This window comes from Macaca thibetana, chromosome 8 (assembly GCF_024542745.1).
Source record: "Macaca thibetana thibetana isolate TM-01 chromosome 8, ASM2454274v1, whole genome shotgun sequence".
Classification (NCBI taxonomy): domain Eukaryota; kingdom Metazoa; phylum Chordata; class Mammalia; order Primates; family Cercopithecidae; genus Macaca; species Macaca thibetana.
Window position 1 is genome coordinate 104,601,371 of NC_065585.1, and position 17,815 is coordinate 104,619,185.

The following is a 17,815-nucleotide window of genomic DNA, read 5'->3' on the forward strand; positions in this document are numbered from 1 at the left end:
TTTCTAGGCCTCAGTTTCTTCATCTGTAAAATGCAGATAATAATGTCTATTTCATGGGATCCATGACAGGATTAAATGGGATAATGGATAGGTTTCAGGGTCTCTGACAGTCCTCATTTCACATATTGTGTATATGTGTATTTTCACAGGGAAAGATCCCTAAGTTTGATCATATTATCAAGGGATCTCTGAACAGTTTTCAGAACTATTGCTGTACAGCAAAGCATCTTTGTAAGGTTTCTGGGAGCTCCCATCTTTACCAGTGACATTCCATGCCGTCAGGTTTTTATGAGAACATGCAGAGTATAAGACAGATAAATAGGATGGGTTTTCTCAGAAATGGAACTACTCTACCTTCCAAAAATAGACAGGACTCTAAAGTTTCTATGTAACATTCCCAAATTTTAGGAGGCTAAATATAATGTATTTTGCCTAGAAGTGTTATTAATATCATATGTAGCAGACATATAAGATTGATAAATATAAAACTGTAGTATTGTGCAATTGTACAAACAATGAAAAAATTACATCCAAAGTATCTGTTACAGTAAGCCTTCTGGGAATGAAGCAATGTCAAAGTAAGGGATCCTTGTGGATAGTCACTCTTCAAGGGTACCAAGTCTCCACAAATAAAAGTAAAGGAGCTGGAAGATAACGGAAGAGCAGAGAACAGTGGTTCATCATTTGCCATTCCTTATATTAAATCTGCTGTGCTTTATGTCCTATTATTATAAAAAATAAACTCTAAAGACTGTCCCTGAAAAATGTATGCCTGACAAAGCATACTGATGACCGACAGCATTTGAAGGTGCCACCATTTCAGCAGAGGAAGCTAAAACGCTTAAAATGCAACCTTCAGATGGACTGAAAATTGATGGTTAAAAAAAAAATCTGTGAGAAAAGCTCAGTTATAGATGTCCTATTTTTTTCCAGCTTCACACATCCCCCTCCATTCACAAGGTCATTTCCTCTTGTTTGACTTTTCGGCATATGTCCTGTCTGCAGTATTATAAACAAATGTTCAGATTTCATACGTCTAGAAATGCTTTCTTCTGCTCATGTAAATTCCCACATACATAATAATGTTCACAGTGTCTAAACATAAAAAGGCAGTCAATTAATACTTGTTGAATGAAAGAGAGTGAATAGAAAAAGATTAACATTAGTTCAATGAATGGGAATAAAAAGACAAAAACCATCAAGGGAAAGCTGAAAACCAAATATCTTCCTGACTAATAAAGGGGCAGTGTTAGCCTTGTGGATATTCGTGTGTGGACAACAGTCTCCTTCTTTAGAATCAGAAAAAACTACTTGTCATTCAAGCAAAGAGAAGAAGAGATCCAGCACTTATCTGACTTCTGGATGAGACTCAAGGCTTTCTTGGGAGAAAAAAAGCAAGATAAAGATTATTTTCCATAATATAATTAGCACACAGGTTGGAGGGGAGGGACAGGTATGTAACTTCATACCAAGTTCCAATGATCTGAGGATTTTCTCACAATCAAATGCCCAATACGTGTGTGCTTGGAGGAGGAGGAAACTCTTGTTGGCCTAGACAAAGAGGAGGTTTAATGTGGCAGAAATAAAATTACACATTATTAAAAAAAAAAAAACCATCAAGAGTTAGAAAGAAAGAGAGGTTATGATACATAATTTTTTTTTTTTTTTTTTTTTTGAGACGGAGTTTCACTTTGTCACCCAGGCTGGAGTATAGTGGTGTGATCTCGGCTCACTGCAACCTCCATCCCCCCAGTTCAAGCGATTATCCTGCCTCAGCCTCCTGAGTAGCTGGAATTATAGGCTTCTGCCACTATGCCCGGATAATTTTTGTATTTTTAGTAGAGACAGGGTTTCACCATGTTGGCCAGGCTGGTCTCAAACTCCCGACCTCAGGTGATCCACCCACCTTGGTCTCCCAAAGTGCTGGGATTACAGGCGTGAGCCACCGTGCCCGGCCTGATAGTGAATTTTTTAAATGGTATTTCAAAGTTGTTGGCCAGGCTGGTCTCAAACCCCTGACCTCAGGTGATCTGCCCGCCTTGGCCTCCCAAAGTGCTAGGATTACAGGTGTGAGCCACTGCGCCCGACTGAGACCTTAGCATTTTCCTAGCACATGGTAAGTGCTCAATAAATGCTAGCTGGCTTCATCATATAAAGATAAAGAACTCTTACAAATAAACATGGAAAAATTAATATCTCAGTCAATAACAGGCAAGGAGAAATAACAAGAAACTAAGGAATTCAAAATGGCTAATAAACATAACCTTCCCTTACTAATGAATTAAAAAATTAAAACAAGATTGCAATTTTTTTTTTTACCAAGTTGATTTAAAATGATAATGCCCGGCATTGAAAAGGATGCTCTGGGCCAGGTGCAGTGGCTCATGCCTGTGATCCCAGCACTTTGGGAGGCCGAGGAGGGTGAATCACCTGAGGTCAGGAGTTCAAGACCAGCCTGGCCAACATGGTGAAACCCTGTCTCTACTAAAAATACAAAAATTAGCTGGGCGTGGTGGTGGGCGCCTGTAATCCCAGCTACTTAGGAGGCTGAGGCAGGAGAATCCTTTGAACCAGGGAGGTGGAGGTTGCAGTGAGCCGAGATCACACCATTGCACACCAGCCTAGGTGACAGAGCGAGACTCCGTCTCAAAAAAAAAAAAAAAAAGAAAAGAAAAGAAAAAGAAAAGAAAAGCATGCTCTGAAACTGTCACTGTATGAAGTGCTGGGAGGAGTATAACTTGGTATTAATTGGGGGGAGGAGGGAAATTTGACAATATATAGTAATATGTAGCAAATTTTAGAATCTTGCTATACATTATTTGACCCTGTAATTGAACTTCTAGGAATGTATCCTAAGTTATTACTCAGAAATGTACAAAGAATGACAAGGATGTTTATTAACTGTGTTGTTCATATGAGCAAAAGTGATAACCAACCTAAATATCAACCATTTAGGAAAAAAATAAATTATGGTATGTACAGATAATGAACCATTAAGCTAGCATTAAAATCATATTTTTGAATTCAGTAAAGTAATATGGAGAAATGTTTACAATGTTAAGTGAAAACATGAGAATACAAAAGACATATCATAACTCTATTTTTGAAAAATATACTTGGTGGACAAAGAGAGACTATAAAAAATGTCCCAGCATGTTAACAATTATCTCCGGATGATGAGATTATGGGTGGTTTATTTTCTTTACAATTGTGATATTGTAAATAATGTATCTGGTTTCTGACTCCATTTCCTGGCATGCAACTCCTAAAATCCTTAGATCTCCAAAGTGATGTCTTGTTTATGCTAAAACAAAATGAGGCCAGGCATGGTGGCTCACACCTGTAATCTTAGCACTCTGGGAGGCTGAGGGGGGAGAATTATTTGAGGCCAGGAGTTTGAGACCATATCCTGGGCAATATAGCGAGAGCCCCATTTCCACAAATTTTTTTTTTTTTTAAAAAACAAACAGCTAGGGATGTTGGTGTGCACCTGTGGTCCAGCTACTCAAGAGGCTAAGGTGGGAGGATTGTTTCAGTCCAGGAGTTCAAGGCTTCAGTGTGCTATGTTTGTGCCACTGTACTCCAGCCTGGGTGACAGAGCGAGACTCTTGTCTAAAAACAACAACAACAACGACAACAACAACAAAAACAAATGAGATACCACTTCGCACCCATTGGGATGCCTATTTAAAAACAGCAACAGAAAATAACAAGTGTTAGAATGTGGAAAAATTAGACCCCTCATGCATTTGTTGGTGGGAATGACAAATGATGCAGCTACTATGGAAGACAGTTTTGTGGTTCCTCAAAAAGTGATGTGGGTTATCACATGATCCAGCAATCCAACTCCTAGGTATATACTCCAAAGAGCTGAAAGCAGGGACTCACAGATGCTTGTATCCAGTGCTCAAAGCAGAATTGTTCACAAGAGCCAAAAAGTAGGGCCAGATGTGGTGGCTCATGCCTGTAATTCCAGCACTTTGGGAGGCCTAGGCAGGTGGATCACTTGAGGTCAGGAGTTTGAGATCAGCCTGGCCAACATGGTGAAACTTTGTCTCTACTAAGAATACAAAATTTAGCTGGGCCTGGTGACACATGCCTGTAATCTCAGCTGCTAGGGAGGCTGAGGTAGAAGAATCACTTGAATTTGGGGGGTGGAGGTTGCAGTGAGCCAAGATCACGCCACTGTACTCCAGCCTCAGTGACAGAGTGAGACTCTGTCTCAAAAAAAAAAAACAAAAAACAAAACAAAAAACCAAAAACAAAAAAGTCAAAAGGTGGAGACAACTCAAATGTTCACTCACAGATGAATGAATCAACAGAACGTGGTATATATACACAATGGAATATCATTCAGCCATAAAGAAATTCCGATGCATGCTACAACATGGACACACCTTGGGGGCATTATGCTAAGGGAAATAAACTAGTCACAAAAAGACAAATACTGTACACTTCCACTTACATGAGGTACTTACAGTAGTCAAATGTGTAGAGACAGAAAATAGGATGGTGCATGCCGGGGGCTGCGGGAAGGAGGAGTGAGAAGTTATTGTTTAATGGGTACAGAATTTCTGTTTGGGATGCTGAAAAAGTTCTGGAAATGGATAGTGGTGATGGTTGTCCAGTGTACTTAATGCCACTGAATTGTATACTTAAAAATGGCTAAAATGGTGAATTTTATGTCATGTATCTTTCACCACAATAAAAAACAACAACCAAAAAGCACCCACAGTAGCCAGAGTGAGCTTCCTCAGAAGGGGGCCCTCCATGTGCCATGACCAGGTGGATGGCACCAGTGCATTTCCAGACCTTGGATTAGCAAATTCATGCGCCCTATAGCCCACCCTGGCTATTAACCAACTTAGACTTCAAATAATCTACTTCCTTATCTCAGAACATCAGCAGCTATCCTCTTTTTTTTTTTTTTTTCATTTCTCTTCTTGATTTTTATTTTGTTTTTTTTTTAAGATGGAGTCTCGCTCCATCACCCAGGCTGCAGTGCAGTGGCGCAATCTTGGCTCACTGCAACCTCCACCTCCCGGGTTCAAGCAATTCTCATGTCTCAGACTCCCAAGTAGCTGGGACTACAGGCACACCACCATGCCCAACTAATTTTTGTATTTTTAGTAGAGACAGGCTTTCACCATATTGGTCAGGCAGGTCTCGAACTCCTGACCTAAGAAATCCACCAGCCTCGGCCTCCCAAAGTGTTGGGATTATAGGCATGAGCCACCACGCCCAGGCTCTTCTTGATTTTTAATACTTGAACCACGTACCAGCTGAGAGAGACTGTGGTGGGGAGTAGCAGTGGGGGACAGTTATCCACTACAGCTAAAAGGCAGAAGAAATTGTGGAGCAAAACGATACTGAATTCCCTCAGGGTTACACTCTTGATAGAGTATCTATCTTACTTTTTAATGGCTTGCAGAGAGGAATTTTTCTTCCCATTATTAACTCTTTTTCCTATTTCAACTACCCTCATAGTCTAGAAGTTGCAATATCTAAATTCAGTAGATGCAAATAATTCCCTTGTCATGCAATTCAAACCGTTTCCTTCGGGATTGGCTTCACGGGAGATGGAGCCAGCCAACATCTCCTAAAAATTATATACTTCCACATGTCTTGGGTCCCTTCTCCAAGTTAAATACTACAAGTTAATACAATTAATACTCCAAGTTAAATACAATTCTTTTACCTTTTCTTCACAGGGTGGTTGCTCTGGGTCTTCTCCACAAACTTACTCTAAATCTCTCTCTTAATTATACACTAAGACATTTTCACATGGACATTTTAAAAACTTCTATAGCAAATGGGAACTGACATGCTTTTAATGACAACGAATATTTTGTGTTGAGAAGGTGGTAAACAATATTATAAATCTGAAAGCAGTGAATTTACAAATGTTGCTCCCTAAGTTTAGTTATTTTAAGTCATATTTTCTTGTGTCTAAAACCTCCAAGCCAGTACCTCCCGCTTAGTGTCAGGGACATGTGTCCCACAGTGATGTGCTCATTAAAAGGCACTTCAGCCTAGCTGTTGCTGACTTTGCAGTTCACTAGAATATCACATAGCCTGCACCTAATTTACTTGATCAGAAATTCAGACGGCAAAATCACTGAAGACGTCAGAAACTCCTCCTGACTTTACTACTGACCTTTTCATTGTGCTAAATTCCAAACGCAAACGATTGGTCTGGAAACTTAACTAGTAAGAATTGACAACAGGTGCAGATCTTACATTCCAGGCAGAGAAGGTAAACAACAAATGCCAGATGAGTTAGTTACATGCCATATTCCCCAATGAATCACAAGTTCTGCTTTGTCTCATCCTTCAAATCTCTCCACAAATTCCCCACTCCCCACTACTCATAGAAAACCTACCTTGGCCACATCGCCAAAAGATAAACAACTAGGGAATGAGTGATTTCAAACATTTCATCAAACTATCATATTCCCAAATGCATTTCCATCCTCTTGGTAGTACAACTTTCTGGAAAATGAAAGTGAAAAATGAGGAAAAATTAACTCAAAAAAGTTATTGCCTTGCTTTTCTCACAGGCTTTGTAGAATTGGCACACAAATCAAACTTCCCTGGAGAAGACACCCTGTCTTACTCATGAATATACCTTCCAAAGAGCCCAGCATAGCTTCTAGTTCATGGATACATATATGTGCAAATGTGTTCGTAATAACTATGTATTGCACACTCACTAAGTGCTGGCCATTGTGTTACTAATATACACCACTTCAAAAATTAGGTCTGAGGCTGGGCGCAGTGGCTCACGCCTGTAATCCCAGCACTTTGGGAGGTTGAGGTGGGTGGATCATTTGAGGTCAGGAGGTCAAGACCAGCCTGGCCAACATGGCAAAATCCCATCTCTACTAAAAATAAAAACTAGCTGGGCATGGTGGCATTTGCCTGTAATCCCAGCTACCCAGGAGGCTGAGGCAGGAGACTCACTTGAACCTGGAGGTTGCAGTGAGCCGAGATCGTGCCACTGCACTCCAGCCTGGGTGACAGAGTGAGACTCCATCTCAAACAAAAAAAAGGTCTCATTATTATTGCCATTTTTCAGGCGCAGAAATTTGCCTAACTGAAGAGTTAAATAACTGTATTTCCAATGTTTCCTAAACTAACCTCCTAAGTGATCTAGCTGGGGTTACAACCCAGGTCTGCCTGACTCCACAATTTCTGCTCTTAATCACCTTCCTTTGTGGCCTCCTTGAATAAATGAAGTGAAATTTCCACTAGCTTTTACCAAAGCTGGCTCATTGGCTTCTTGGGTTTGGAGAAGGTTAGCAGCTATGCTTCTCAATAATAATGAATTGTATCTTAAAATCAGACATGTCTTTTCATGTACATATATGCTTGTTTATATTTCACAATAGAGTCCTTGTAAGAGAGATTAAATCTAGTTACTTTTAGTACCTGATTAGATTATTCTGAAATACAAATTGTGAACATTCTGAAACATACTTTCTCCCTCAAAAGACAAATGCCAGCATTGATGTATTATTCATGTGACTTTTATGTATTTTTTTTAAAAAAGAACAATAGATTTTGAAAAGGCTACAGCCTGAGTAGGAGAACTTCCTTGAGGTCAGCGTTATCCACGACAGCCATATGTTCGGCAGGAAGTCTGTAGCCGGGTAACATTAACAATGAACCTCCTACTTTCTTGTATCCTGGACAGACTTGTCGCTTGTACATCTGAACAAGGCAGAACTTGGATAAAAAGCATCCTTTTTGCTTTTCATGTATATTACAGGTTGGAATCTTGCATTTCTAGAGTCTTCCACCTGGGCATGCCAAATGATTGTGAGGCTGCCTCATTGAGCAGAATCTACACATGCAGATGAGGCCAGTTATCCCAGTACTGATTGCATGTGTTTATTTGCTTCATGTATTCACTTGAGTAGGGAAGGGCTGTATTCCTAGGCAAAGACCAGGGATGGGCTTTCATTTTGATTGTTTTTAGGCAAGCTCTGCAAAATATTGAAGGTGCATGCAGAGCCTCAATGAAGAGAGAGATCCTTTATACATGTTTACATTACACAGTTAAAACAAGTAGGTTGCCAAGCCATTGGATAATTTAACAACTGATAACACCCTAACAACTGAACCCTACCTCGCATCTTGAGTTTATTTCTTCAGCATACCATCAGTAAATGACTCCATTATTTACTTTCAAGTTACACAGTAAACTTGGCCACACATTTACAAAAAATAGTCAACTTTCATCCTCAGCTAAAAGAGTATATTGCTCAGAGATAAACTATAACTTATTATTCATATATACATGATTTTATGTCAACCTCAGAATAGCCTGTGAAGTAGATATTGTTATCATTCCTGTTTCACACATAAGGAAACAGACACAGAGGGGTTAAGGAACAGATAAAAGATCTCCAGCATTAAGGAGCAGCACCTAGAAATTAAACCCATGGCTCTTTGCCTCCCAAACTGTTTAACTTCTTCTCAATGTTATATTGCCTCTCACATTTGTTTTTTGCAAGTTAAATTGACTTTGGCAATTTTGTCTTATTAGCTACTAAGCATTGCTATTGCAGATTTCCTCCCTATTCAAACAAAATTAAAGGAAAAAGGAGGGTGTGCTCTGCCAGTTAAAACAAGTTTTGATTGTTTCCTAGGATAGTTCCAACTCTTGGGTGGGAGGCAGCTGCAGCATGAGCTCTGGGGTCCACCACTTTCTAGCTGTGTAACCTTGGAGAGGTTACTTGATCTTTCTGTGCTTCAGTTCCCTCACCAGTAAAATGAAGACAGTAACAAGAACAATAATAGCTCAGCGCTCTTGGGGGTTAAATAACATGTGGGGCATTTAGAAGTGTTTTGCACATGTCACGTGCTCAGTAAATCTCAGCTACTTTTTTTTTTTTTTTTTTTTTTTTGAGATGGAGTCTCCCTCTGCTGCCCAGGCTGGAGTGCAATGGTGTGATCTTGGCTCACCACAACCTCCACCTTCTGGGTTCAAGCGATCTCCTGCCTCAGCCTCCCAAGTAGCTGGGACTACAGGCTCATGCCTCCACGCTAGGCTAATTTTTGTATTTTTAGTAGAGACGGGGTTTCACCATATTGGTCAAGCTGGTCTCGAACTCCTGACCTCAGGGGATCCGCCCCCTCGGCCTCCCAAAGTGCTGGGATTACAGGCGTGAGCCAACCACGCCCGGCCTCAGCTATTCTTATTAATAAGCTGCCTGAAGTAAGTTTAGATTTGTGAACATTGGTAACATTAGGAGCCACAATTAGCACTTGGATATTCGGAAAGCTACTTTGCCTTGAAAAGATGATTCAAAAGCCCTCCAACAGACCAGACTGCTTTTGTGATGGTTAAGCGTATCTTTCTCAAACTAAATAGCTTCGACATTGGCTGAATTAAAATAAAGAGTATGGATTCCCTGACACTGCTGCAATTCCAAAACACGCATGCATTCCAAAAGATAAATAAATATTTAAAGACTATTTGGTTTCCAAATAAATTGTTATCGCCTCTCTGTCTATAAGCATTGACCATCTTTCAAACCGTGGAACTTGCTCCTAATCACGTTCTCTAAAACTTTCCCTTCACAGCTTTCATTACAGTACTTGGTGTCCCCAATTGTTGCTGTTCCAGAACAAAAGCCTAATTGCTGCTGCTACAATACTGCCCTTTTTTTCTGAGATCATCATGAAGCCCTTGGAGCAAACAAGAGAGGGAGTTCTTGCGAGCAGCAAGCACTGCGTCAAAATTCCTGGACCCCGAGGGCCAACGCCAGCTGCGTTTTGAGACTTGAGTGCCTCTCTCATAGTTTCACCTCCCTGCAAATAACTCTGTCTTGTGAATGTTTCAGAGCTCTTTAGGACACGTGCGTTTTCTGCTTGGACGAGGCCGGGGTCCCCTTGTCTCGCCGGTGCCGTGTGGACTGGGACAGGACCACGGTCTCGCCCGGACGCGATCAGGTCGCGGTGGGGCAGGACGCTCCCAGCCGGACGCCCCCGGGGCCCTGCTGACCAAACCCGGAGCGCTCGTGCCCCGCTGCCGCCAGCGGGAACCCCACCTTCCCCAGCCTTTCTGGGACGGACCCCGCGCGCTCCATCCCTGGCTGGCACGCAAACCCCCAAAGGCGGCCCCTGGAGAGGGCTCTGGGACTCACGCGGTCTCCGTGGGTCGCGGGTGCCTCTCCCCGGCGGGTTCTCGGCCCCTCGGGGTCTGAGAGTGGGAGCCTCCCATGGCGCGGAACTTGGCGCCCGGGCTGCACCCGCCTGTGCTGGGCGGCGGGCGGCTGTGCCCAGACCCTGGGCGGGGAGGCGGTGGGGCGGGAGGAAGGGTGGGGCGAGGGAGGGCGGGGTGGGGCGCTGGGCTGTAGGGTCCCCGCCGCTGGTAAAGCGGGGAAGGAGGCGGCTTCAGATGCCGCCAACTTCTCCGCAGATTGCAGGGCCCCGCCGGTGCGGGCGCCTGGAGATGCGGAGCGCCTGGGGCGCGCAGGGCTGCGGGGAGCCAGTGAAGCGGCGCCTCCTCGTCCGGCAAAGGAGCCCCTAGCAGCAGGTGGAGGGCGCGAGGCCTGCGGGCGCCCCCGGGACCCCGCGATCCGCGGACGTCGCCCTCTCCGCCCGCTGGGTCCAGGGCTGGAAGGGAAGCGGCGGGAAGAGGCCCCGGGAGCTGCTGTTCAGAGAAGCAGCAGGAGGGGGCGGTGTGTGCCGGGGTCGGGGGACCCAGGCGGCCCTGCAAAGGGCGTGGCCTTTACCCCAAACCGCTTCTGCCTTCTGGGACGGGAGGGAGGCCTGGACTGCGCTGCACAGAAAACTGGGTGCATCCTGGTTCTGCCTCCAACTAGCTGAGTAACTTGTAACAAGTTATTTCACCCTCTCTGAGGCTTGTTTTCTTTATCTGTAAAACAAGGGAGTATGTTCATCTTTAGCTTTTAGTGTCCCTTTAGGCGCTGACAACCAAGCAATGAATTTTCCTCCAAACTCTGTAGTAAGGAAAAAAACAACCAACCAACCAAAACCTATCCCTATCTCATCTGCGATCCAGCTGCACCTAGCAACTCCCTTTAGAGCATCTCTCATGCCCTTGCTCACCCATTCCTGCCTCCCACCCACCTCCTCTCCAGCCACCTGTCCTTATTCTAGAGCTTTTTCCAGCAGACTGGAATCCTTCCCCAAACCTCCGTTCTATGACACCATCCTGCATCTTGATGTTACATCTTCTTTGTTACTGCCTGTCTCCCTCGCTAGAACGTAAGCTCCATGAAGACAGGGAATCTGTTTTGATTTCACTGTTCCTCCAACATGCTTGGCACAGTGGGCGCTCACAATTGTTGATGGATGCAGGCATCCTACACCCGTGTTATCACTGTCCTTCCCAGGGTTCCTATAGCACTTGTTAACTATGCTAACGAAGCATTTACCATCTTATTTTATAATTATCTCCTCACGGCCGGGCGCGGTGGCTCACGCCTGTGAGTAATCCCAGTACTTTGGGAAGCCTGGGGGTCGGGGGATGGATTCCCTGAGGTCAGGAGTTGGAGACCAGCCTGACTAACATTAGTGAAACCCCGTCTCTACTAAAAATACAAAAATTAGCGGGGTGTGGTGGTGTGCGCCTGTAATCCCAGCTACTTAGGAGGCTGAGGCAGGAGAATCGCTTGAACCCGGGAAGTGGAGGTTGCAGTGAGCCGAGATCGCACCACTGCACTCCAGCCTGGGCAACAAGAGCAAAACTTCATCTCTAATATAATAATAATAATAATTATTATCTCTTCACTTGTTTATCTTTCACTGGAATCTAAGTTCTTTTTTTTTTTTTTTTTTTTTTTTTTTTTTTTTTTTTTTTTGAGAGGAGTCTCGCTCTGTCGCCCAGGCTGGAGTGCAGTGGCTCGGTCTTGGCTCACTGCATGCTCTGCTTTCCGGTTTCAGGCCATTCTCCTGCCTCAGCCTCCCAAGTAACTGGGACTACAGGCACGCGCCACCATGCCCGGCTAATTTTTTTTTTTTTTTTGTATTTTTAGTAGAGACGGGGTTTCACCGTGTTAGCCAGGATGGTCTCGGTTTCCTGAATTTGTGATCCGCCCGACTCGACCTCCCAAAGTGCTGGGATTACAGGCGTGAGCCACCGCGCCACGGCCTAGAATATAAGTTCTTTACAAGCAGGAACACTCTCGTTGTTGTTGTTTTGAAAGACCGTGTCTCTTTCTGTTGCCCAGGCTAGAGTGCAGTGGTGCAATCATAGTTCACTGGAGCCTTGAACTCCTGAGCTCAAGCAGCCCTCCTGCCTCAGCCTTTTCAGCAGCTCGGACCACCAGTGAATGCCACCACACCCAGCTAATGTTTTTTTTTTTTTTTTTTTTTAGAGATCGGGTCTCACTATGTTGCCCAGACTGGTCTCAAACTCCTAGCCTCAAGTGATCCTCCTGCTTTGGCCTCCCAAAGCGCTGGGATTACAGGTGTGAGCCACCAGGCCCAGTCAGGAATGCTCCTTATCTCTGTATTCTAGCTTAGTGCCCAGCACAGTGCCTGGTTCTTAGTTTATATACAATAACTATTTGCTGAATGAATGAATGAGCCAGTGGTGAAGCACACAGAATTGTGTTCAACATTAACTTCATTCTTGAAGCTATAGGGGAATAAAGATATATGTGACTACATTTTAGTAATTCCAGAAAGAATCAGAAAACGCATAATAGAGATTTACATTTACAACAGATCTCTCTTTTTTTTTTTTTGGAGATGGAGTCTCGCTCTGTTGCCCGGACTGGAGTGCAGTGGCACTATCTTGGCTCACCACAACCTCCGCCTCCCACGTTCAAGTGATTCTCCTGCCTCAGCCTCCCAAGTAGCTCGGACTACAGGCATGCTCCATCATGCCCGGCTATTTTCTGTATTTTAGTAGAGACAGGGTTTCACTATGTTGGCCAGGCTGTCTTGAACTCCTGACCTTGTGATCTGCCTGCCTTGGCCTCCCAAAGTGCTGGGATTATAGGCGTGAGCCACTGTTCCCTGCCAGATCTCTCTTTTATGTATCAGACTTTGACTATCTGTTTATAAATTATCTTTAGTCTACTTAGCCAGAAAGTTCCCAGGGTCCAGGATGTTGACACATGGTAGACATAAACAGTATTTTGAAGTGGGAAAATAAAAATTAGTAAAAGTGTAGTGAGGCTGGAATTGAGATTTTTTATGAAGAATTTCAAATAGCTAAAGAAAAGTTGACTCTTGGCAGATAATTTTTTGTTTTTAGAGACAGGGTCTTGCTCTGTGCAGTGGCATGATCATAGCTCGCTGCAGCCTTGAACTCCTGAGATAATTTTTCTTTTAAGTTCAAGTTCCTCCCACAGTCTGTTTGGAACACTATGGCAATGTGATTGAAGTGTCATTGGTAATGCAAACATAACCCTGTCAGAGCTGCAGTTCCCTTCAGAGGAACACTCAGCCTCTCCTAGTGAGAAAGGTCTTTATTCTCAGTGGGTCATTCCGAGGGAAGACAGGAGGGGGAGCGGCAGGAGAAGAGGGTGGGAATGGGTAAGTTTTCTGTCTCTGGTAGACAAGATGGGCTGCTGGGAAGAATCTTACTACTATTAATTAGTGCAGAAAGGCACAGGGTGGCGCCACTAGAATGGTTGAAAGTAATGGAAAAAGACCAGATGCAGTGGCTCACACCTGTAATCCCAGTACTTTGGGAGGCTGAGACGGGTGGCACTTGAGTTCAGGAGTTTGAGGCCAGCCTGGTCAACATGGCAAAACCCTGTCCCTACTAAAAATTAAAAAAATTAACCGAGCGTGGTGGTGCATGCCTGTAGTTCCAGCTACTTGGGAAGCTGAGACATGAAAATCGCTTGAACCTGGGAGGCAGAGGTTGTAGTGAACGGAGTTTGTGCCACTGCACTCCAGCCTGGGTGAGAGAGCAAGACTCTGCCTCAAAAAAGAAAAAAACAACAAAAAACCCAAAAAACAAAAGAAAGAGAGAGAGAGAAAGAGAAAGAAAGAGAGAGAGAAAGAAAGAAAGAAAGAAAGAAAAAAAGAAAGAAAGAAAGAAAGAAAGAAAGAAAGAAAGAAAGAAAAAGAAAGAAAGAAAGAAAGAAAGAAAGAAAGGAAGGAAGGAAGGAAGGAAGGAAGGAAGGAAGGAAGGAAGGAAGGAAGGAAGGAAGGAAGGAAGGAAGGGAGTGAAGCCTACACCCTCTTGTGTTACAGAGAAATTGAGACAAGGGAAAAAGGAACTCTGTGAAATAATGTGAAAGATTTAACGCATGGGACCCAAAGGGCATCTCTGCAAAGATGCTTGTGTGTTGACTGGTTTTGCTTTATGTTGTTTACTGGGTTTGCTGCCCTAATTGGCATGGCAGCTGGGGCTTTGGGTCAGGCCGAGTGAACACAGTGAAGGGAAGTGTTGTCTTTGTGACTAAACTTATGAGGGCTTTTCAGGAAAAATGTCCAAGACAGACCAGAGATCCCCAGACACCTCTTACTCCACAACATATAATGCTTTGTCCCTCTCATGGAAGCAGAACCAAGATCTGTTTCTCCATCGCAGAGCTTGGCTGCAGATCTCCAAGAAAGGCATAGACTGTGGGATGTCTGATCAACGTCCCTGGGTTTAAACTCTTTCTTGCTTTTTATATTTCAATTAAAAACAAAAGGCTGGACACGGTGGCTCACACCCCTGTAATTCCAGCACTTTGGTAGGCCAAGAGGGGAGGAACTCTTGAGCCCAGAAGTTCGAGACCAGCCTGGGCAACATAGAGAGTCCCCCGTTTCTACAAAAAATAAAAAATAAATTGGCTGAGCATGGTGGGGCTCTCACCTGCAGTCACAGCTACTCAGGAGGGTGAGGTAGGAGGATCACTTGAGCCCAGGAAATCAAAGCTGCAATGAGCTGTGATCACACCACTGCACTGCAGCCTGGACGACGCAGCGATAGTCTGTCTCCGAAAAACAAAACAAAACAAAACACTTCGGTATCCCTAATGATGATACTGAATTGTTATTATGCAATCACAATTTCTGCTCTGATGGAAGTTATTAAAGAAACGGAAACATGTCCTCTCCCTTGGCGTGGTTCTAAAATGGTACACTCAGAGGCCAGCTGTAAGTTGTGGGCAACCCTGCTGTTGTCTGCCCCCAATGACTGAGAAATTTCATGATGCCAATTCTGGGGCTCAGAACCGTTCACAGAACTGAGGAGTTTTCCTTCAAGCAGAGGGCAGGAGGATCATAGCTGGACACTACTTGGTATTGCATTTGATACAGAACATAGAGAGAATAAAATCTACTACTTTTTGGTGCCCTGTAATTTATACCTGACTGTGACACAAGAAGGAGGAGGAGGAGGAGAATGAAAAGAGAGGGAGGGAAGCAACCCTTATTTTTTAGTCTCTGGGTCAGTGGGCTGCAGAACACAATGACCAGCTGGAGCCAAAGAGGACACATGGCCTGTGATGGAGTCCAGGTGGGGTAGAATTTCATGTCCATGGTTAAGGTTTCCACTTGTACATTACAATTCGGCCAAGAAGTGTTTTTTGGTTGTTTTTTGGTTTTGGGTTTTTTTGGGGTTTTGTTTTTGTTTTGAGACAGAGTCTCACTCTGCTGCCCAGGCTGGAGTGCAGTGGTGTGATCTCCGCTCACCACAACCTCCGCCTCCTGGGTTCAAGCAATTCTCCTCCCTCAGCCTCCCAAGTCGCTACAGTCACACGCCGCCACATCCAGCTAATTTTTTTTGTATTTTAGTAAAGACGGGGTTTCACCATGTTGCCCAGGCTGGTTGCGAACTCCTGAGCTCAGGCAATCCGCCTGCCTCGGCCTCCCAAAGTGCTGGGATTACAGGTGTGAGCCACTGTGCCTGGCCAAGAAGATATTTTTTAAACATTGGAAAAATAGCCAGGAAAGAAAATTTAAGCCGTTGAAACTCAAGGTTGCCTATAAGATTGCAAAATACGTCCTTCAGTGTCAAACTCTATCCCCAGAATGCTACTTATGCTCTGCAGAGGGATGGGCACTAACATTTGTTGGACACTAGGAACTATACTTGGTGGTTAACAAAAGTAACCACATTCGGGCCTTATAGCACTGGGAAAAAAATAACAGTGGGTAATACTTACAGAGCACTTTTTATGTGCCCAGATTCTGTTCTAAGTGCTTTAGATTTATTAAGTTATTTACTGTTCACCACAACCCTATGGCTAGGCACTTTTAGTATTCTCATTTACAGGCATACCTCAGAAATATTGCAAGTTCCATTGCAGACCACTGCAATAAAGTGAATATTGCATTATAGCGAATCACACAAATTTTTCAGTTTCTCAGTGCATATAAAAGTTATGTTTACACTATACGATAGTCTATTAAGTGTGCAATAGCATTATGTCCAAAAAATATACATTCCTTGATTTAAAAAATACTTTATTGCTAAAAAATGCTGACACAGAGACATGAAGTGAGTACATGCTATTAGAAAAATGGCAGCAATAGACTTACCCAACACAACGTTGCCAAAAACTTTCAATTTTAAGAAATGCAATATATGTGAAGTGCAATAAAGTGAAATGCAATAAAACGAGCAGTGCCTGTACAAATGAGCAAGATGAAGCATAGTAAGGTTAAACATACCCAAGGCCACAGAGCTAGAAAACGGCAAAGCTAGATTCAAACCTGGGTAAGATAGCTCCAACGCTATAGCACATGGCTTACCCTCTATACTTCACTGCCTTAATCCTTACACTGCACATCCCATTTTAAGATGAAGAAACTCAGTTTTAGAGAGCTGAACAGCACATCCAATATTTAAATCCAGTTGTCTTGATTACAACCTTAATTTCAACATGGATTTTTTTTTTTTTTTTTTGGTCCCTAGCAATCGTCCCAAAGGAGAATTACCCTTCAAATTAGCCACTTTGGGAAGTCCCATGCTTATCTCAGAGCTACCCATCTCTCCTCCTTTGGAAATTATTTAAATGCCAATTTATAGATCAAAGAATGAAATTGGTTCATTTCTTTTTTTTTTTTTTTTTTTGAGACAGAGTCTCGCTCTGTCACCCAGGCTGGAGTGCAGTGGCCAGATCTCAGCTCACTGCAAGCTCCGCCTCCTGGGTTCACGCCATTCTCCTGCCTCAGCCTCCCGAGTAGCTGGGACTACAGGCGCCCGCCACCTCGCCCAGCTAGTTTTTTAATACTTTTTAGTAGAGACGGGGTTTCACCGTGTTAGCCAGGATGGTCTCGATCTCCTGACCTCGTGATCCACCCGTCTCGGCCTCCCAAAGTGCTGGGATTACAGGCTTGAGCCACCGCGCCTGGCCTGAAATTGGTTCATTTCTTCAGAGCCACATACTGTTCTTGAAATCAGGTAGTTGAAGTGTTCCAATATTGTTCTCCTCTTTCAAAATGTTGTGGCTATACTAGGTCCTTTGACGTCTCATATAACATTTAAAATACTCTTGTAAATTTTTTTTTTAAACCTGTTAGGATTTTCATGGGAATTTCATTGAATTTACTGAATAATTCAAAAAGGATTGCCAGCTTAACAATATTGATACTTTGAATCCATGAACACGGTATAACTCTTCATTTATGTAGATATTCCTGTCATGTTTTATAGTTTTCAGCCTACAGATCACACAAGTATTTTATGCTATTGTAAACAAAGTGTCTTACGATTTAACTTTCTAAATGTTAGTTGCTAGTATGTGAGATAGAATTGATTTTTATATATTTTATCCTGCAACCTTGTCCTCTAATAGCTTTTGTTGTGGGTTTCTTAGGGTTTTCCATACAATGTCACTTGTAAATAAGGACAATTTTAGTTATTCCTTTCTAACATGTATAC

The 17,815-nt window shown here is 43.4% G+C and overlaps 1 protein-coding gene across 22 annotated transcripts in view; it reads right to left on the bottom strand.

Annotated features, from left to right (window-relative positions):
* The window catches only part of TACC1 (transforming acidic coiled-coil containing protein 1), a 125,774-nt gene that overhangs the window by 85,522 nt on the left and 22,437 nt on the right, over positions 1-17,815 (bottom strand). For 2 of the 22 annotated variants that reach the window (XM_050801289.1, XM_050801288.1), the window contains exon 1: positions 10,155-11,803. The exons of 17 other annotated variants lie outside the window; for them this stretch is intronic. In XM_050801289.1, the coding sequence (XP_050657246.1) occupies positions 10,155-10,231 (77 nt within the window). In that variant the 5' untranslated portion in view covers positions 10,232-11,803. Of the gene's footprint in view, positions 1-10,154; positions 11,805-14,800; positions 17,011-17,815 lie in introns of those variants that run through there. 3 more of the 22 variants (XM_050801293.1, XM_050801287.1, XM_050801301.1) reach the window with 3 other exon arrangements.